This window comes from Vespa velutina, chromosome 2, assembly GCF_912470025.1.
Source record: "Vespa velutina chromosome 2, iVesVel2.1, whole genome shotgun sequence".
Lineage (NCBI taxonomy): Eukaryota > Metazoa > Arthropoda > Insecta > Hymenoptera > Vespidae > Vespa > Vespa velutina.
The window spans coordinates 1735072-1757571 of record NC_062189.1 but is presented as its reverse complement, the minus strand read 5'-3'; the positions used below and the strand labels follow the sequence as shown (position 1 = coordinate 1757571).

Below are 22500 nucleotides of genomic sequence, written 5' to 3'. Positions count from 1 at the left end.
TAGAAATAAGATCGATGGGAAAAGTGAGAGAACAAAAGTCGACAAAGAAATTGATTAGGCTGACAAATGCTTGTTGTTTTTTGATTTGATAAATTTCTCATCTTAATTTTAATATATATATATATATATATATATATATATATATATATATATATATATATTTGGATATACGTTCTTTTTATATTAATTTCGATCTTGGAATATATAAAATCAGCGAAAGACGCGTCACGGACTTCGAACGAAAGAAAAAAAAGGGCGGGGGCGGGGCGGAGGCGGGTGGGAAAAAAAAGAGGAAAAAAGAAAAGTGCACATATGAAGGAACAACAAATTTTTATAACATCCATGTTCTTCATGTTTTTTTTTTTTTTTTTTTTTTATAGCAGTGCTTGGGTGTACGTACGGCGTTTGTACGTACGAATATTACATTGCGGAATATCGAGTGATTCTAATGAAAATGAAAATAAAAATGAAAATCAAGGGATAAGGGAAAGGATAATAACCAAATGAAAAAAAATAAGAAAAAAGTTGAGGGGAACGATGATTAAGAGAAAGAGAAATGTAAGTGAGAAAAAAAAAGAAAAAGATTTTTAAACTATCACTGTGTAGAATTCAAAAGAGCGATCGTGGACGATGTATTACGACGTTAAAAAAAAACAAAAAAAAAAAAAAAGGAAAGGAAAGAAAGGAAAAATTGTTTTTAATTTATTTCTAATTTGAATGAAGTCAATTTTTTTTTTGTTTATCGGCGATGAAAAATTTGACATTGTTCGATACTTTTTGCTTTACTTTTTCTTTTTTCTTTTCTTTTCTTTTTTTTTTTTTTTTGGTATCTTTTTATCGTACGATTTATAAGAATAAATTACACATTATTTTATATTTGATATATATATATATATATATATTTATCTTAATTTATAATATATATATATATATATATTTATATAGATCATGTTTTAATTTAAAAAAGTTTGAAGAAAAGAAAAAATGGTTGTTTAAGAATATATATATTTGGCCGAGTTGATGTACATATATACGCGGATGCGTATAATTAACACGTTCGAATTGCATCACCGATAAACGCCATATTGAATGCATATAATTTTAAATAGAATGTCGGGTCACGGTGATCAAATTTCTCGGTACATTTCTATCGTCGTTTGGAACGGGTCGTTTTGAATTGGCATTCGTACCACATAAGTAAGAAGTTGTATATACGTAGATCTCTGGGGCTCAGGATTCTATTAATAAACGTTAGCAACGTGGTCAAATTTTGTAATTTTATACCTATGGATATTTTACTCTCTTTATTTTAGGTAAAATTATTTTTAGTTTTTCTCTCTTTTTTCTTCTTTTTTTTTTTTTCTTTTCTTTGCTTTTTTCTTCTATCTTTTTTAAATCCTCTAAAAACAACACGCGCGCGCACGCGAAAATCTTCTTCGAAATTGTATTAAATTAAATCTCTAAAGTAAATTGACACAAAAATGAAATGCAATAAATGAAATAGATAAACGATGATACATCGTTCACGCTCGTTCACGTTTAATTTGTTATCATTTAACGTTATTTATCTTCAACGTAATATTATTTCTATATAGAGAAAAAAAGGAAGGAGAAAGGTAGAGGAGAGATCGCGTAAAAATTTTAATGAGACTTTATAAATATATTGGATTATTAATTCATTTCGTTATATCATAATTATTCATTCAATAATTATTTCTTCGACATAAATAATTCGTTTGTCTAATCAGTTTTTAATATTAATTATTAAATATTCAGACAAGAAAAGAGAGAGAGAGAGAGAGAGAGAGAGAGAGAAACAAAATCATTAAAAAGAAAAATGATATACTCACGGAAGAGAAAAAAATATAAAATATTGACTTCATTTACGGTCTTATATACAAAAAAAAAATTGGGGAGGAATGGAGGGGAAAAAAATGAAAAAAAAAAAAAAAAGAAAAAAAAATAGATAAAACTGAAAAAAGAATAATAATCTGTAAGTTTTTGAAGCGTTTCACTCTACAAAGATGAAATAGTTAATAATAATAATAATAATGATAATAATAATAACAATAATAAAAATAATAATAGTAATAGTAATAATAGAACTAATAAATGAACTTATAAGAAAAAAAAACCAAATCATATTTGTAGACGCGCGCGCACACGCATTGAGTAACACGCAATATGAATCTGTATATATATATGTACATATATGTATATATATATATATATGTATATAAATATATATATATATATATATATATATATATAAATATACATAAATAACAACGTAAGCATATACACATGCATCGTAAATTTCGCGTAATATCCGGAATGGGAGAGGGATAGGGTGGGACGGCGGATGGGGGAGGAAAAGATACACGGATCTATGTGTGTGTGTGTGTCTACTTATTTATGTGACAAACCCATAAGGTACATATCTGTGTTACTTCTTCGTCTTATTAAATTTAAATTTCATTTGTTCGGCCCTTTAATAAGAAAAAAAAAAAAAAACGAAACGAAAGGGGAAAAATAAATGGAACGCTTGAACGAGATTTAAAGAAAAAAAAAAAAAAAAAAAGAGAAAAAAGGAGTAAGAAAGAAAGAAAAGTAAAAAGAGAGAAAAAAGAGAATTCGAGAAGAGAACAAAATCAATAATAACTGACAATGAAAAAATGAGTAAGGAGTAACAGGAAGTTAAGAAAGAACAAAAAAAAAAGGAAAGATAAAATACAAACGCAAAGAAAAGAGAAAAAGGAAGAAGATGAAAGTGCGTAAAGAGAAAAGCAGAAAAAGAGAAAAAAATCAAAGAGGAAATGAAAAATATTATTAAAAAAAAAAAAAAAAAAAAAACAAACAAACAAACAAAAGAAAAATAATAAAAAGTAAAAAGAAAGTCATAGGCCTCGATGTCGAGCACGAAAACGACGCACCTTTTGCGAGGTAACAGAGAGCATTCCATTTTCTAACATTTCTCTATCGTTATCTATGATTTCGCAAATCAGAACTATTTTTTAATCGCTCGTTGTATTTTTTTTTTATTTGTCAACTTAGGAAACTTATGGCGGAAAAGGGGTTGAGAGGAAAAGATTATTGGATCGATTCATTTCTTTTCCTTTCTTTTTACGGAAGGAAGTAAGGGTACAGAGTAGGTTGATGTAGGATGCTGTTTGGGATAGAATATAGAGAGGGACAAGCAAGAAAAAGAAAAGTAAAAAAAATATATATATATTTATATATGTGTGTATATATATATATATATATATACATAAAAATTTTTATTTTCATTTAATATAGCTAAAAAATTAATATCCCGATATTTGAACGTTTATAAATATAATGGCCGATACAAATTAATCGTCAAAAATTAATCCAAAAACTTCAGGACATCTCTGATACGTAGTTTTTCTTTTTTATTAATTAATTGTTATTATTATTATCGTTATTATTATTATCGTTATTATTATTATCGTTATTATTACTATCGTTATTATTATTATCATTATTATTATTATTATTATTATTATTATTATTATTACTATTATTATTATTACTATTATTATTATTATTATTATTATTATTATTATTATTATTATTATTGTTATTGTTGTTTTAATCGCACACAGAGGAGGGATGTAAAAGTATTTTTAAGGTAGGAAGAAAAAGAAACCTGAAAAGGGAAGGAGAGTGAGAGCTCTTCGATTTACATTTTACGAAAGTACTTAATTTTCTACGACGATTATTATTATTATATCTTAGATGAAAAAAAAAAAAAAAAAATTTTCTTATATATACTTAAGGAGGAACTGTTTCTAATTTTTTCGTTTTATACAAATTATTATTTCGTATATAGGATGATAAGTAAAACTTTTCAATATCGATCGTTGATCTTTCGATGACTGCGTAATATTATAATGAAAAAAGAGAAAAAACAAAAAACGGATAGAAAAAACATTTTTGAATTACGATGAAATTACCTCGATCTGTATTATTATCGCCGAATCTCGTCAAAAAAAAAAAAAAAAGAAAAAGAAAAAAAAGAAAAAAAAAAGAAAAAAAAATTAATAATAAAATCACGGGAATATTCTTTTACTCATGTTTCGGCTTCGACAGGTGTCCCAGTCGAAGAGACCTAACAGCAACAACAACAACAACAGCAGCAGCAACAACAACAACAACAACAACAACAACAAAAGCAAAATCGAGAAACGTCAAAGCGAACAACATCAGCGTGAAAGTTTGAAAAGACGAAAATCCTTACCCCAACACGGAGAAACATCCACCGTCAATCCTACAAAATCCATGTCAGCATCTGTTTCACAATTAATGACAACAACAACAACATCAACAACAACAACAACAATTCCTGCTACAACGGTCCCATCCATCATCATCGATCCATCTCCTTCCAATGTAAACACGTCAATAATTGCCGCTACGATAGTTGGACAAAAGAGCAACAACGTAAATGAAGGAAATATTTCTATTAATTCGGCTACTAAAACGACTTGCGATATGCAAATATTACAATTCGAACCAATTGAAATTTAAATTTCCCGCGTCGAAACACTCGATCCTCCATTTCCTAACTCGATGTTCGTTCATTATCCAGCCGTGTGCGGCGCGCCTGTTGCTGTTCGGCCGATGGCCGCCATATTACCGCGCGCATGCGCTTTATCGTCTTTTCTCTAAGCACGCTCGCGCGCGCGTTGTTTAATCGTTCCCTACATATTGTGTGCGTTTTTTGTTTTCTCATTGAAAAAACATTTCTCAGCTTTTCCGAATGTTCTGAAAAAAAGAAAGTCATTTTTTTTCGATAATAACACGAGGATTATATTATCCGCGGTTTTTCTGTTTTATTATATTAATTCATTCATTCATTCATTAAAAAAAAAAAAAAAAAAAAAAAGAAAAAAAAAATGGAAAAAAAGATAGATCGAGTTAAATATCGTTCGAGTTAATTCCTCAAAGTTTTTTCTTAATTGATTGTGCGTAAGAATTCAATATATATATATATATATGTATATATATATATATACACACATATATATGTACACACATATATATATATATAAATATTTGTTTCTCACGCGTTCTCTTTCGTTCACTTTTTACAATAATAAAAAACTTTTTACATGGATTCTAATCGGTTTCTTTAGATGTATTATTTTGTTACTCGAAGATCGATGTACGAATATTAAAAGAATTAATTTAGGACGTTGTGACAAATATTGAATATCAACAACGAGTGAAGAATAAAAATTTTAAGAGCTGTTCTTTGTCGTTTACGACTTTTCTCATTTTTCTTTCTCTATTTTCTTTTTTCTTTTTCTTCTTCTTTTTAATTAATTAATCTTAAGAGAATAGAAATTCTTCTCTTTTTATTTCCACCTTCGAATTAGAAGACTGACGACACAACAAATGAATTCGTCATGGAAGAATATAGTACGTATGTATGTCCTGTATATTTAAATTTATAAAACACAATATTTACTTTTATTCTATGATATTATGATTTATTATTTTAATTTTTTTCTATCATCTTTATTTTTATTCTTTTTTCTCTTTCCTTTTATTCTTTTTATTTTTATATTTACATATAATCATTTACATATGAACATTTTTGGATATTGTCGGTAACTTTTGAGACACCAGTATAGATTGAAAAAAAAAAAAAACAAAAAAACAAATTAATAAGATATATAAAAAAAGATATGATATCATTCTTAAATAATGTATTATACTTGGCATATATATATATATACATATATATATATATATATATATATTAGTGCTGTCAATTGTTTATATAATTAAATTGATTAGATTATCTGAAACAAATGCAAGCCATTCAGGAAAGTGTAAGAGTAAAATCAAAATATCATCGCTATTTTCTTCATAGAGTTCTGTTATTCTTTTTAATACATAAGCTTTGGAATTAGATGTATGATAATGTGGTTCTATTCTTAATAAAATAATGCATGAATGCAAATATTTTGGATAAAGATCTATTATATCTTTATCGTTATTTTCACAATGAGCGTGAATACGCTTCAACGTGGCTTGTATAAATGTTAAAACCATAGGTGCATATTCTAAATGTACAAACAATTCCTTTAAAAAGGCACATATTAATTGAAATATGGACGGAGATATGACTGTGAATTCAAATAATTCATTTATCGAATGTGTGATCTCTATGCCATCCTTATCGGCTTGTTGTGTATTTATATTAAGACAAGTCGACATAAAATTATCTAATAATACTTCTTCTATTAGTTTATATCTTTGTGAAAAATATATTCTTTCTATAGTGGATAAATTAAATCTAAAATGTGCATTCTCATGTATGGCATAACATAATAACTTTTCACTTTCGTTAGTAGAGTCCAGGTCAGAAAGTTTAACGATTATCTTTTCGATATAATATATAAAACGAGTATTATATTTTGCAAGACACATCAATGCACTTGTTAAGGATGTCAATGTCTGACTGGACTCACATTCGTTTAAAACATCTGTTAAATATTTGTCCATTAAATTCTCCACAAATTTTGATGTAGTTTCTCCATCTTTAAATATATGCAGGGATTGAAATCTCTCAGTTATGCGGCATAATTCACGCAATGTATCCTGCAATTTATATGCATATATATATATATATATATATCTTTATTGTATATATGTTTTGTATATAAATAATTATTAACAATAGAAGAAGAACTTACAATAACGTGAAGACGAACAGAATAACGTTGGTAAGCTTCCTTGGAGACTTTGTAACACAAAAGATTTGAGAAAGATTTAGACAAGGCACGTAATACAACATCAGATCTTGGTACAAATGCATCCGTATTTAGAAAATCTTTATATTCTTCCGTCTTTTCAATACTCTTCTCTGCATCTTCACAGCTATGCAATATTGCCCTTAAAATTCTTACATCCATATTATATTAAATCTGGAAATATAATGTTTATAAAGATAATATTATTATGATATTATGTATTTTATTTAAAGATGAAATACATATTTAATAATTTAATGTTAATATATTCATACGCATGAAAAAATTATAAACCTGTTAATATAATATAGTATGTAGAAAATAATTACTACATATTAATTATTTATTTGATTAAAACAATCATAGTTTTATAGTTTTTCATTTGAACCAAAATTTTCCCTTCACATAACCTAATAAAACTCACATTATTGACCAGTATTACCAACATTATAGATAAAATATTCGATAACAAAATAAATAACTTACGTACTAGCAAGCGGATCGTATAAATGACGTAAAAAAAATACATTTAATTTTTTATAAACATAACCTTCTTTATTATGACTTTGCAATAATATTATATAACATATGGCGTCACTAGTTTTCAATGCCTTGTTGGAACTTTAACGTTGGAGCGTTTTTTAATTCTTTTAAAAGCTGATCAGCTCGTTGCCGGAAGATTTTGGCCAATTCAGAATCCTTTTTGACACCGTCACCTCTTAAATGCATCTGAGATACATTTGCACAGGCATACGGATTCCCATATTCGCAGGATTTAAGTGATAATTTGTAAGCCTCCTTGAAATTCTTCTCTACGTGATTCTCTATTCCACTCATGTAAATACCTGAGAGAAAGAAACAGGCTTTCTCCGAATGGAGTTCGTAACATGCCTTATTTAACATGTTTATTCCTTTATTAATCTGCATAGAATGATCATCCTCAAGTTGATCAGTTATGGCAAGAATACCACCATGAAGACAACCATTATCGTCATTAAAATTGCAAGCATTTTGATGATATTTATATGCTTCATTAATATCTTTTTTACAACCTTTACCTATAAAAACGAAGAAATATATAAATTTGAACTGAAACGTCGATCAGTTCCTTTTCCCAACCTCCTTCATTGACAATATTAGAAATAAAATTTTAAAAAGCGCGCTTCCTTCTTTATCGACCGAGAAGCCGTAGAGCCAAACTGCTGCCATCTAATCGTCACATAACTTACCGACGATAAGATAATCTCCGTATTTGGCACAACTTCTCGGATAATTACGTTCGTCGCAATTTGATTTATAAACGATCGCAGCAGTTTTATAATCCTTCTTGATGGCTTCGTTGAAGTCACCCAAAAGATGACAAACTGGAAATGAAAGAAGAAGAAGGGGAGGGGGGAGCGAGAGAAAAAAACAAAAAAGAAACGAAGGAACAGAAAAAGAATATTATTAAAGAGGACGGCACGTTCGTTCGACGAAATAGGTTAGGTCACCCGTGTTTTATACCTTCAGGATTTTTTTCACTGTAACAACCGAATTTATATTCGATATGAAGATTTTTCAGATATTCCTTAACCTCTTCGGGCTTTTTCAAATTGTACGGTATGGCCATGTCGTTTATTTTTTCATTCACAAAACTTAGCAAATCGTAATAAGTGGAATAAGATTTGACTATAGACAATTCTCGTGTTAGAGAAAGAGAGAACGATGATAAGAGTTGGGGTGGGGATCTTGCCGCGGATCGACCAATCACGTGATCAAATAGATTGAACGCGCGTTTCTTCAATATTTTCGAACGAGCGCGCGCGCATAAAGTGAAAAGCGAGACGAGGTGTCGCGTACATCGTGAAAATGCTTTAATCGTTTGGACAGTACTGCTTCCCACGTCGTTTCGCGTGTATATCTTCTTAAGTCTTATTCGCATCGTAATATAATTTGTTTCTTTTTTTTTTTAACTTATAAGCATAAAGATAAGTGTAGTGTTTGTTTTTTCCATTTTTACAAGGTATAACTATCGCATGCCCGAAATAAATATTATATTTCGTCGTCGTCGTCGTCGAGGTTAGTAATATTATATACAAACTGCAGTATCATGTGTAATAATAATAAAGATAATAAATTTTTTAAAGAAAAAGAAAATAAAAATAAATTTCTTCGTGATAAACACGGAAATAAGTGCGAATAATGTTACAATTTTAAGAATATTATATCATGTTTGATATATTTTATGTACATATATATACATATTTTTTTTTTTTTATTCGAAGATAAAAATTTTCATAATATATATAACTTTCTTAAGAATTTAATTTTTCTTTTTCCGTTTGTTTATTTTTCTTTTAATATTTGTTTCTCTTTCGTTTTAAAACGTAATACAATTGCGCGGTTTTATACTGATCTTGATATAGACCTTCTTAACTATAGCAGAAGTTACAGGATTACATTGCGTTTAGTAGGTCAAAGTTTAGGGTATACTCGGTTAGTCGGCGTCTACCGTGCTATCTAATCTGAAATCTTTTTCCTTTTTCTTTTACTTACGTGTTTACTTAGGATTCATACATATGCATTATCACAGATTATTTCATTTAATTTGAGTGACAACTGTGATGGATAATTAATAGATATTATTATAATTAAATTGTTTCGTGTTAACAAAAATTTATTTATTTATATATATATAGTATAGATAGTTTAAATAAATAAATAAATAAATAAATAAATAAATAATTCAATAAATAAATAAATAGTATTTATATATATATTAGTATAAATACAAATTGTATAAATATAATAATAGTATAAATATATAATATTAAAATATTATATATATATATATATATATATATATATTTAATATATATATAATATTATATATAATATAATATTATAGTTTTATAATATTATATAAATATATAATAGTATAAATATAAATATATATTAAAAACATTATTAAAACAGAATATTACTAAAGTATTATTGAACTGTAAATGGTTATAATTTAAATGTATATATATATATATATATATATTTTTTTTTTTCTTTTTTAATTAAAAATAATTATACGATTATTATTTTATAAAATTATTGGCACATCATCTATAATGATATGTGTCTTACATATTTGACTAACAAGTAGTTTTGACCTTGTGAATAACAGATCTATGTATTTATCAAGTTCGTCATAGCATATAGTTATATATATATATATATACTAATATTCGATCGTAAAATATGAAGATACATAGAAACACTTTACTATAGATTTTATTGTTGTGTATAGGTCTATTCAGATATACTTATCACTCATTATATCTAAACTCATTTACGATCTTATCATTAACGAAAAAAAAAAAAAAAAAAAAAAAAGAAAAAAAAGAAAAATGATTTAATATGAATAAATTTATCTATAAATTTCCAAAGAAAAAAAAATATATATATATATAAATAATAAAAAAATAAAATAAACGTAAACAATCATATAAAAATTAAATAATTATATAAAATAATTATATAATAACAATTATATTATATATAAATATATACGTATATATACAGACACATGTTTACTGAAATTTACTAAGTATATATGTATAAAACAGTTCGAATAAATAAATTTATAAATTATAAAGAAAAAAAAAAAGAAGAAAATTTTTTTATAATTTTACAAAAAAACAATACATATACATATAATATATGTATTAAAATTTATTACAAAACAAATATATATATATATATATACATAAATAATATTAATATGAATAATTATATAAAAGAAAATAATACACATATACATATTTACTAAAATTTATTTAAAAAAAAAAAAAAAAAAAAAAAATAAAAAAGAAAGATATATATATATAATCTATAAGTTACAAAAAATATAAATATATATTATATATTGAATTTTAATTTCTTTTTGTTTCTTTTTTTCTCTCTTTTCTTTTTTTTTTTTGTTTTTAGATGAGCGAGTCGGTAAAAGTGGCCGTAAGATGTCGGCCCATGTGCAGTCGAGAAAAGCAACAGGGGTGCCGGGTACGTCAACGCGAGAGTCAACAACAATCAGCAACAGTCAGCAAAAGAAAAAAAAAAAGAAAAGAAAAGAAATAACAAGAGAAAATATCGGTCAATAGAGCAATAGGGAGCATTGATAAGGAATGTAAATTTTGATTGATGCACTTATGCCTAGTTAGAATTACTGCCTTACACATATATATTATATAGGATACAATACATAAGATGTAATAATATGTCCTATGTGCCATGTATTCATGTTTTTATAATTTTGTTTATCCTTTTGTATGTTTCTCAAACCTTCATCGTTATAATATCGAACGCATTGTAACTTAGCGACCGTACCAAAACAAGGAACGTTTGCTCATTGCTGAACATGACGCTCTCTTGCATACATAGATGTATACATACATACATACATACATACATACATACATACATACATACATATGTATGTATGCATTTGTATACGTGTATGCAATTTTTTTTCCCTTTAAATATTTCATTGAAAAAATTCAACGGAAGAAACTTTTCATTTTTATTCTTATTCGTATTATTATTATTATTATTATTATTATTATTGTTATTAGTTTTTTATGTTTATTTTACTTTTTTTTTTCTTTTATTTTTTTTTGTTACGGTATCTCTCACAAGCGAAATTTCATAAGTTAAAAAAAAAAAAATAGATCTCTTGAATCTTTCGTCATATTTTTTTTTTCGTAAGTATAATGTATGTACATGCGTATGTATGTTGCATATGTATGTATATGTAAAAATATGTAGATATTTTCTAATCGTCACGTGCATCGCGTTACAAAAGTAACATGAAAACTATTTCGCTTGAAATATCGATTCGACATAGACTTTGTTCCATCGATAAGCATGAATATGATGAAGTGCACTAAGAAATATGTGTGTGGAAATATTTAAAGAAATTTCATATATATATATATATATATACGTGACGCAGATATACGTGTATTTAAAAAAAATTATATAGTCTAATGTACATTTATAATTATTCGATTATTATTTCCTGGAAAATAATTTTTATTACATATTTATACTCTTATGTATTTATTTATTTTGTATATATTTATTTGTGCATACGTGTCTATCTAAAAAAATTTATATGTACATATATTGTAATTTACCTAGTGAAAAGTGTGGATAGTATGTATGCGCGTTTTTATCTGTGTGTGTATACCTATATATATACACTCGAAAGATTTATTGTTTACAAGTATTTGATTCTGTTATATATACATATATACATATATACATATATATATATATATATATATATATATATGTATATGTATATACGTACGTACATACATACCATCGTTAATCGAGTAAAGTCAATCGATTTATGTAGTTCTTTCGCATAAGTGCATGAATACAGGGATCAATAGATATATATCTTTCAAGTTACGTGCTCGAACCTTGACCTATATTTAAAATTCTATTTGATAAGAACAATACGTTTAGATGACACATTGGGTATATTTGCCAAACCATTAATCAAAAAATGGAAATTGTTTGACGTTATTATTAGTAAATCATAAATAGCAGCATGTATGTTGTTATTACTTGATTAGATGTACATAATTAATGTATATTACTATTCCTTTTTTATTTTCTTTCTTCGATTTATTTATTTTTAAAGAAGACAAAAAAAAAAAGATTTCATTCGTTAGCAACAAATTGATCTATTTATTTTTTATATTTTCTTTTTTCTCCTTCTAAATCTTTTGTAAGAATAAAAAAATTTGTTGTCATATATAAAATTTGTATATTACAGATTTTATTTTTATTATGGAAAGTATATGCTGTCTCATTTTTTCCTTTTTCTTTTTTCTCGTTAATCTATGAAAGAGAAATATTAAAAAATGAAATATTTTGTATAATATACAAATTTTACGTAGAAATCTACAATACCAACTGTCGATAAAACAGTTAGTATCGAATCGATTTTCCACACGATTTTACATTTATTACATCCGCACAAGAAGTATATTTTTGGTTTTAATAATCTTGAGAAAGGAAAAAAAAAGAATTAAATAAATAATGTTATAAAAACAATTTGCAATATGAACCGTCGGTAACGCGTTGAGGATTAAAACAATTTTGCAAAAAATCGATATCTATCCATTGAATATATACTTTTTATAATTTTTATTTGAACAAAAAACATATAAAATAATTCACATTATTATAACGTTTGAATCGCACGTTTTATACTTTTGTTGAAAAATATATTAAAAATTTTTCTAATAGTAAAAAGAAAAAAAAAAAAAAAGAATTTAGAAAATTCATTCGCCATTAGAACGCTATGTGTTAAACGATAAATAATCAAGAAGTATCATTATAATGATTGAATCCGTAGAACGTCGTGACGATCGACAGCCTGACAAAATGTTGTACTTTGGAGAATCCATCTTCGAATGGAAATTTGACTGGCGGGAAGGTGTATCAATTCGACGCAGCATTTGGTTCGGATTCAAGTACGGAATTGGTTTACGAGGACGTTGGATCGGTCATCGTGGAGGCTGTACTTCATGGTTACAATGGTACAGTCTTTGCTTATGGGCAAACAGGTTGCGGGAAGTCTTATACTATGCGAGGTTTCATCGAACGTACATTGGAACATTTGTTCGAGGCAACTTCAACATCGAGCACGGAGACACGTTATTTGGCATTACTTAGCTATCTCGAGATTTATAACGAACGTTTACGGGATTTATTGAAGGAAGATACGGGTGAATCATTGTTGATGCTGAAGGAGGATTCAACCAAAGGTACTTACGTGGCCGGTGGTTTGCGCGAGGTCACGGTCAAGGACGCTGCGGAATGCGCACGTTTGATCGAACAAGGTGATAAAAAAAGGGCAGCAGCCGCTACGAAGATGAACGCAGCAAGTTCGAGGAGTCACGCGGTTTTGACTCTTGCACTCGAGGCAATAGCTATTAACGATAACGAGAAGGGTGGTAGTAACGCTATTAGAAGAGGAAGACTTCATTTGGTCGATTTGGCTGGTTCGGAGAGACAAACGAGAACCGGTGCTACTGGGGATCGTTTGAAGGAAGCCGCTAGTATTAATTTGAGCTTATCCGCTCTTGGTAATGTCATTAGCGCGTTGGCTGCTGGCAATGGTCGACATGTACCATATAGGTATAACACATTTTTATTTAATTTGTTATTAACGACGTACATATGGAACTTTGTTTACGATATTATATATTATATAAATATATATATATTTTTTTCTTTTTCTTTTTTTTTTTTTTTTTGATTTTGTTTCCTTCTGTTCTGGGAAATACGGGAAAATGGGGACGTTCATAGGGATAGTAAATTGACTAGGTTACTAAGGGATAGTCTTGGTGGCAATGCAAGAACACTTATGATAGCATGCATCAGTCCTAGTGACATTGATGCCGACGAGACATTGAGTACACTTCGATACGCCGCAAGGGCACGTTGTATAAAAAACAAACCGGTTGTCAATGAGGATCCTAAAGATGCTTTGTTAAGACAATATCAATTGGAATTACAGAGACTTCGTAAATTATTGGAATCAAATGATAAGATGAACGATTCGATTGGCTCGACTAAAGATCTTGAATTATATGAGAACGTTGATACAACGGATAGAGAATATAACGAGGAAGTTGAAAGATTGAAAAAGGAATGTGAGAATTCGAATTTGTCCGCTAAAAGATTACGAGAGGAACTTGATATATTGAAATCGCGATACGAGAATAATAATGATAAAATTACATTGCACGAGGGTGAACCTGTTATCGATGAATTGGACAGAGAACGGGAAGAGAAACGAAGGAAGAAGAGAGAAGCAGCGAAACAAGAAGTATTAAGGAGATTAGAGAAACTTACGATTGGTGGAGAGGCACTTGACAATAACGAGTTAAGGAAACGAAGAGAAAAGAGAAGAAAGAGATTGCAAGCTCTTGCTGGTGTTTTAGAAGCTAGCAGTCAAGATGGCGGTGTCTTCCAAGTTTACGGCCAACTAAGGTAACATAAACATTTATTTATTTATTTGATCGATTTTTGATTCGTTCATTTTTAATGAACGATTTGTTTTGGAGGTTTCTTTTTTCTTTCTTCTTTTTTTTTTTTCTTTCCTTTTCTTTTCTTTCTCTTTTTTCTATACGACTTTTAATATCACAGATCTGGAAAGATCTCTCTCTCTCTCTCTCTCTCTCTATCTCTCTCTCTCTATGTGTATATTTTTTTTTTTTATTTCTATCTTTATTTTTTTTTTTATTTTTATTATATATAACATTATATAACATCATATTTAAGAATTGGTGGATTAATAGATTTGATAATAATTCTAAGACATTTTATTGAATGATTACAAATATATCCGTTTTTAAATAAAATTATAAATTTGAGATATTTAAAAATAAAAAAAAAAATATATATATATATATAAATTTGTAGAGTTTTGTCTTTATGTAATTTCTTCGATCAATTAAATATGTAAAATTATGTTTAGAAACTGAATGGATCTTGCGTAATCATTAATATGTGTACAATATTCTTCAAAAACTAAACAAACATTTTCTAATCATAAATAAATAAGATTTAGGAAGTTAAAAGAGAATTAAGAGATGAATGAATAAATATAAAAGAAACAATATGAAAAAAGAAATGAAGGAAAAAAAACACACACGCGCTTGTGCATAAATCTTTTCAAATCTATCATATTAGACGTCGTATATAGGGAAAAAAAAAAAAAAAAAAAAAAAAAAAAAAAAAAAAAAAAAAAAAAAAAGAAAAAAAGAAAAAAGAACCCACGAATCCTTTTTTTCTTTTTGACGAAAGAGAAAAATAAAGAAAAAAAGAAAAAAGAAACAAACAAAAAGACATAACGAAAGTAAGGAACGATTATAAAATCATGATGGAATGATAATTGTATAATTAAAATGGCTTCAATTTTAATGTCAGATCTACCGAGGATGCATTGAAAAGAATGGCAAAGAGAGTACGTCAATTAGAAGCGGAAGCTGCCGATCTCCAAGCATCCTGGGACGCGGAACGTCGTGATCTCTTACGACGTGAATTACTTACATCACAATTGTGCGACGCAATGATACCACATTTGCGACCAGGTTGTCCATTACGGGACGTAGAATCTGTAAGGGCATCGGCAACTTGGTCCGAGGAATTAAATCGATGGAGACTTCCGGATGCATCTAGTTACATAACATTACCACCAACGTTCATTCAATTACGTGATGGTAATATGATGACGAACACGATGACGACACCAGGAATTATATCTAAGGCAGATCTTAACAACAATAATAATAATAACAACAATGACGATAAAACAACAAGGAGGGAGGATTATAGAAAAACGAATTTAAACGTGTCAACGAATGAGACCGCAGACGAGACAATTGATGATAAAAATAAAATGAAGGATACGACGAAGAATTTAGACATTGCTGGAACATATTTTCGTAGAAATAGAATTGATACATTGTTGGCACGTGTCAAAGAGGCTAAAACATTCGGTAGGATTATTATTATTATTATTATTATTAATGGTAATTAAATTATTATCTTATGATAGGTATAATTATTATTATTATAATTATTTTATAATATTATTTATTATTAATTATAATGAGATAATGAGATTACTATTATTATTATATTATTATTATTATTATTATTATTATTATTATTATTATTATTATTATTTCTCTGATTGATTTTTAACGTAAGAAATTTTATGATATTTTTTTCTTCTCTCCAATCGAACATATATATATATTTATATTTATATATAATTATATATATATATATATATAAATAAATGTTGATCGCGTTTGTTCATTAAACGTTTCGTAATAAGCGAAAGGATCGTTTGTTAAAGACTTTAAGTGAAACGAAAGTAGAAATGAATATGAAATATAAGAAACTGAGCAAGCAAGCAACCAAGCAAGCAAGCAAGCGAGCAAGTAAAACGCTTTCACGATCGACTCGCGTTATCTCTCCCGTAGTTGTAATAATTAACGTTTAAATCCAATGTACGAAATGCGGAAATTAACTGTACCTTCTTTTTCTTCTTCTTCATGATTATCTTTATAATTTTCTTTTTCTTATTTTAGAAATAGGAAATCGTTTGAGCAAGTCCGGCGGTTCGGAGGATACAACGACTCCGTCTAATAATAATTATCTACAATTGAACGCATTGAACTTGCAAACTAGTGCGCCTGTAATCACCGAATCAAATGTTTATAAACCGAGTCAACATCCTATAACAGTTCACGGTCATTCAACTCGATACGCATGGACCATAGATGATAATCCAACAAATAGAACTTATGGTTCGCTCCTAACTAATATGAAAAAAAATCCACCAAGGATATTAGAAGCATTACCATCTTATCCACAAGGCAATGGTCAACTTGTCAATAATCCGTTTCGTTTTAACGAAAGGATACCTTCTAGATTCGATCAAAATGACGATCAACGACAACATCAACAACAACATGAACAAGATGAAGATGATGAAGTAGATGATGAAGAGGAGGAGGAGGAGGGGGAGGAGGAGGAAAAAGGAAAACGCCGTGAACGTCGTTTACTTAATCTCGATCGAAATTTTCATTCCTCTAAGGCGAGCTAACGATATTGATTAATTAACGAATTTATTAATTAACGATTAATATTATTAATGAAATACATACTCGTTATTTTTAACATTATCGTTTTTGAACGTTCATATTATATCTTAAATCATTACAAGCGTTGAACAATAATTATATCACGTTTATATTTAATTTATCCTTTTAAATAATTCTATAAACAGATATATATATATATATCTCATAATATGAAGAGAAAAAAAAAAAAGAAATACAAAAAATAAAAAAAAAAAAAAACAGAAAAGAAAAGAAAAAGGAAGAAAGTGTATATAGGCTCACGAAGAGAGATTAAACGATCAGTATTATATTATTTTAATTTAAGAAAATATCCTTTATTTTACACTTCTGACAAATGTTTCTTCAATTTTGTATATTTTTTTTTTTTTTTTTTTTTTTTTTTTTTTTAAATAACATTTAAACAATGAGAATTAAATGTTCCAATTTATTATTTAATATTCCTCGATTATCTATTTCTCGATGAAATTATGAGAGAAATTTATTTTTTACGAGTTAGCAAGATATATCGAGAAAATCATGTATAAAAAAAGAAAAAAAAAAAAAAAAAAGAAAAAGAAAGAAAGAAAGAAAAAAAGAACAGTAGAAAAAGGAATGTATAAATATGTAATATTTCATTGAAATCTAAATATTTTTTTATACGTATGTTTATGTCTGCGTTGAGCTTATGCTTATGAATGCGTAATATATTGTTGATTCTGTATATATGTATGTATACATGTATGTAACTGGTAAATAGGATTGTAAATTAATTTCCTTTTAATTTATCATACATATGAATATTGACACAACGCATTAATTTAATTTCTCTTTATTCTATTTTTATTCTATTTTTTCTTTTTTTATATTTCGTTGTCATTTTTTTCTTCAAAATTTTTTTTCCTCTTCTTTTTTTTTTTTTTTTTTTTTTTTGTCGCCTCGAGCAACCTTACGTAATCCCGATGAACGATCAATTTCTTAATTAATTGGAAAGTAAATTTCTAAAAATTATACCCATGTAAAAATCATACTAGAAATAAAATGAAAGATAGATATAAAGGAACGTTCAATCTTTTTGTGTGAAATTATGGGAGAGAATTATTCTGTTACACGTGAAAATTATGTATAAAAGAAACAAAGAAAAAGGATTATTAAATAACTTTAGAAAATTAATGATATTCATCGTTTATGACAAATCAAAATTAATAATTTTTAAATAATTAGAATTCAATTGTTGAACTATTAAATGCATTAAAAAACTCTCGATGAAAAATTTATTTGATTGCATTATATATATATATATATATATATATATATATATATATATATATATATATATACATACACATATATATACACACATATATATACTATATATGTATTTTATTATATATATATATATATATATTACAAAATGGAATAGTAATTTCGTTATATGAAAACAGCGATGAAATCATGGATGATGTTGAATCGAGGAGCAAGACAGTGAGAGAGAGAGAGAGAGAGAATAAAAAACGAAAAAAAAAAAAAGAAAAAGAAAAGAGATGAATAAAAGAAAAAGTTTTCTCGGTCTTTTTAATTTATTCCGACAAGGGACGTTTCTCGTTGTCCCTTATTATCCTTTCAAATATACGTTAATGTATCATTTATTTTCATCGATGATGTATCAATACCGAATTACAAATTATAATTTGTAATTGTGACCTTAATTTGCGTTTATAGCTCATTGTTTACAAATTACATGTTTTATCCTTTTATTCATTCTTTCATTCTTTCATTCTTTCTTTCTCTAAAGATTTTCAAAATGAATTATTACGATCATTAAATTACTTTTAACGCGTTACATTGTAATATTGTTATATTATTATATTTTGTATGAAAATACTTACTTTAAATAGGTGTTTAAGCGTTTGAGTATATTATGTACATTTTTTATATCTATATATTGGAACATCTTGTGTATGATGAGAGATTAAAAAAAAAAAAAAAAAAAAAAAAAAAGAAGAAAAAGATAAACAAAAATCAGACAAAGAAAAAAGAAAGCAACAAAGGAAAAATAAGGAAAAAGAAAAGAAATTTTTCCGAAAGAAAGGTCGCGAATGTTTTCGCTTTTACTTCTTTTTTTTTCTTTTCCTTTTTTTCTTCTTCTTTTTTTCACGAATGCGACGATGCATATGAAAGAATACGAATGGATTATTATTATTATTTTTTTCTCTTGTTCTCAATGGAACAGTTTTTGTTTTTCTTTTTCTTTTCGTTTCTTTCTTTTTGTCTTGGTTCTTTTTTCTTTTTCTTTTTCTTTTCCCACTTCAATCGACCACATGTTACGATGATATGTGAAAGAAGTATTGGCGTAATGACGTCGAAAAAATGATTAGCTGTTATTAAGAGATCTTTTTCTGGACGGAGTGTTTTTTTGATAGCCCGATGACCGTGAAAAAAAATTATATCGTTAAGTTCTTTTTATTTATCTTTTTTTATTATTATTATTATTATATCTGACAAAATTAAAAGAAAGACAGAGATTTAAGGCAAGTAAACGTACGATGTGTCATTCAAGATCGAGACTACATGTAGATATTTACGATCGAATTTTTTTTTTTTTTTTTTTTGCTTTTTTCTTTCTTTTTCTCTCTCTTTCTTTTTTTTTTTTTTTACAGTGCAATTAATGAAATATGCATTATTTGAAAATAATACGTTTCAGGATAATTCAAAATAATTTTCAAAATGATGATCCATTATTGTTAGATTGTATTGCGTCGAATTGTGAAAAAGAAAAAGAAAAAGAAACGTATGATTTCAGAAAGAAAGAAAGAAAGAAAAAAACAAAAAAAAAAAGAGAGAAAAAATCGATGAATCTTGAAATCTCCTTGAAAGAAATGACCTTGGAGAATTGTCTAGAGGATTACACCCTTGACACGATGTAACTTTGTTTTGAATATATATATATATATATATATATATATATATATATATATTTATTTATTTATTTATTCATTTATACAAATTTATGTATGAATATATATATATATATGTGTGTGTGTGTGTGTATGTATGTATGTGTGTGTATATGTGTGTGTGTGTGCATAAATTTATACGTCAAATGTAGATTATATAATCAAATTAAAAAAATGAAGAAGAAGAAGAAGAAGAAGAAGAAGAAGAAGAAGATAAGGAAATAAAAATGAAATTATCTATTGAAAGAGCAATAGAAGTACGAATACTTCTTATTTCTTTTTCTTTTTTTTTTTTTTTTTTTGATTATTATTTTTTGTTATCACTAAATATGTTTTTTTTTCGATGGTAGAATTTTTAAAAAGAAAATTACATGTCACGTTTGTAAAGATGAAGTATCGTTTCAAGATTATACCAAGGAAAATAATTATTTTTCAAGGAAACATTTATTTCCATGAATATACGATAATTCGTTGCAAGAGCGAAGTTGACATATAATTATATATATATATATATATATATATATATATATATATAAAATATTAATTAATTTACATTAAACATAATTATTTATTAAATATTTTTGTTCAACTTTTGTTCTTGCCTTGTTCCAATGATTTCACGCGAATAATTAATTATTTCTTTCTTTCTTTATATAAAGACGTATAAACTATCGTAACTAATTACTTATATATGATCGATCAATATCGCTTGTACATTCAATATATAATACCATTTGTTCGATACATTTTTTATATATTTGCCTTTTTTTATTTTGGCTCTCTTTTTTTCTTTTTTTTTTTTATTCTTTTTTATTCGGCCTTCTTTGTCTCCTTTTCTTTTCTCATTTTCCTTTCTTCTTCTTTTCTTTAATTCGGAAAAGAAAAGGAAAATGAAAGAGAAAGAAAAAAAAAAGGAAAAAAAAGAAAGGAAGTAATGAAGTTTATTTAATTAAAATGTTCGTCTTAAAAATCACCTTGAATTTTAATAGATTTAATATCGTTCAAAATTATCTTCGATATATCATATAATTAACTTTTATTAATATAATGATTAATAACAAATGATTAATAACAAATATTTGCAGATAGAGATAAGCAGAAACAGAGAGAGAGAGAGAGAGAGAGAGAGAGAGAGAGAGAGAGAGAGAGAGAGAGACCGACTCAATGGACAGGAAAGACGCGTTTGCTTTCGTTCATTCGAACGAAAGTCTCTCTCAACGAGTTGAAAAATAAGTAAAAAGAGGAGGAATCTTGAAAGAAGAGTGAAAGTCCTTTCTCGACTTTATATACACGTATACATGTGTATATAAATATATATATATATATATATATATATATATATATATATATATATGTATATTCGTAAATAAATATATACATATGAATTATATATTTAATTACAAAACAGAATATATATATATAATATTTATTTATACATAAATAATATTATATGTTAATTTATATATAAAATAATATTTTGTGTGTGTGTGTGTGGATAAAATAAGTATAAAATAAATTTTAAAGATTATTAATGGAAAGATGACGAGGAATTATTAAAGAATTTTGTAAAATATTTCAATATAAGCGAAGAAAAATTATAGAAATAAAAATATTTAAAACAAATATATATATATATATATAAATATATATATATATGTATGTATGTATGTATATATATACCCAATTAAATCGCGTTTGATCTTTCGAAAAAAAATGTTCATAGGTCGACGATGATGTTTAATTGGTAGTTGAACTATAACAGTTTTGAAAAAAGAGAAAAATAGTTAATTTTCATATGGTAAACAAGTTTATGGGCTGGTGGTTTTAACGAGCTGAAAAAAAAAAGGAAAGAAAAAAAGAGAGTAGAAGAAAAAGAAGAAGATGAAGTAAAGGAAGAAAAAAAGATTTTACTTAAGAGTAACGAAAGAAAAAAAGAAAGAAAAAAAAAAAAGAAAAAGAAAGAAAAAAAAGAAAAAGGCAATCGATTTTTAAATCCTCTTAAGATTTATCAAATAACTTAGGTTTAGAAGAAGCGTTTCGGCGTTACGTGTATAAATTTCTCTTATTCATAAGAAA

The 22500-nt window shown here is 26.8% G+C and overlaps 3 protein-coding genes across 16 annotated transcripts in view; 1 reads left to right on the top strand and 2 right to left on the bottom strand.

The window, feature by feature from the left end:
* Window positions 1-17807, top strand: part of LOC124946705 (osmotic avoidance abnormal protein 3-like) — a 47298-nt gene extending 29491 nt beyond the window's left edge. For 4 of the 12 annotated variants that reach the window (XM_047487801.1, XM_047487795.1, XM_047487796.1 and 1 more), the window contains 5 exons: window positions 10743-10814; window positions 13183-13967; window positions 14139-14825; window positions 15765-16336; window positions 16937-17806. In XM_047487801.1, coding sequence (XP_047343757.1) covers window positions 10743-10814; window positions 13183-13967; window positions 14139-14825; window positions 15765-16336; window positions 16937-17454 — 2634 coding nt within the window. In that variant the 3' untranslated portion in view covers window positions 17455-17806. Of the gene's footprint in view, window positions 1-10742; window positions 10815-13182; window positions 13968-14138; window positions 14826-15764; window positions 16337-16936 lie in introns of all 12 variants that reach the window. The other 8 variants (XM_047487805.1, XM_047487797.1, XM_047487799.1 and 5 more) reach the window with 6 other exon arrangements.
* Window positions 5606-7403, bottom strand: LOC124946706. 3 transcript variants are annotated; one of them, XM_047487807.1, is made up of 3 exons: window positions 7272-7403; window positions 6729-6959; window positions 5606-6633 (listed from the first exon to the last, which is right to left on the bottom strand). In XM_047487807.1, exons 2-3 carry the CDS (start codon window positions 6945-6947, stop codon window positions 5806-5808), a joined length of 1047 nt encoding a protein of 348 aa, XP_047343763.1. In that variant the 5' UTR covers window positions 6948-6959; window positions 7272-7403; the 3' UTR covers window positions 5606-5805. The 3 variants fall into 3 exon arrangements, with proteins under 3 accessions (XP_047343763.1, XP_047343764.1, XP_047343762.1); XM_047487808.1 differs by having other exon boundaries at window positions 7276-7398; XM_047487806.1 differs by lacking the exon at window positions 7272-7403 and adding an exon at window positions 7080-7195 and having other exon boundaries at window positions 5791-6633.
* LOC124946707 (cytochrome c oxidase assembly factor 7 homolog) lies at window positions 7319-8677 on the bottom strand. The gene is made up of 3 exons (XM_047487809.1): window positions 8289-8677; window positions 8015-8149; window positions 7319-7843 (listed from the first exon to the last, which is right to left on the bottom strand). The coding sequence occupies exons 1-3, from the start codon at window positions 8392-8394 to the stop codon at window positions 7383-7385; spliced, it is 702 nt and encodes a 233-aa protein (XP_047343765.1). The 5' UTR covers window positions 8395-8677; the 3' UTR covers window positions 7319-7382.
* Window positions 17808-22500: the final 4693 nt, after the last annotated feature.

Excerpts from the sequence above, each read along its gene's own strand:
- LOC124946706 (XM_047487807.1), bottom strand. The coding sequence starts at position 6,947 with ATGGATGTAAGAATTTTAAGGGCAATATTGCATAGCTGTGAAGATGCA. Across the intron at positions 6,634-6,728 it reads CTGTTCGTCTTCACGTTATT|GATACATTGCGTGAATTATG; the intron begins GTAAGTTCTTCT and ends TATAAATTGCAG.
- LOC124946707 (XM_047487809.1), bottom strand. The coding sequence starts at position 8,394 with ATGGCCATACCGTACAATTTGAAAAAGCCCGAAGAGGTTAAGGAATAT. Across the intron at positions 8,150-8,288 it reads CAGTGAAAAAAATCCTGAAG|TTTGTCATCTTTTGGGTGAC; the intron begins GTATAAAACACG and ends TTTCATTTCCAG. Across the intron at positions 7,844-8,014 it reads CGGAGATTATCTTATCGTCG|GTAAAGGTTGTAAAAAAGAT; the intron begins GTAAGTTATGTG and ends TCGTTTTTATAG.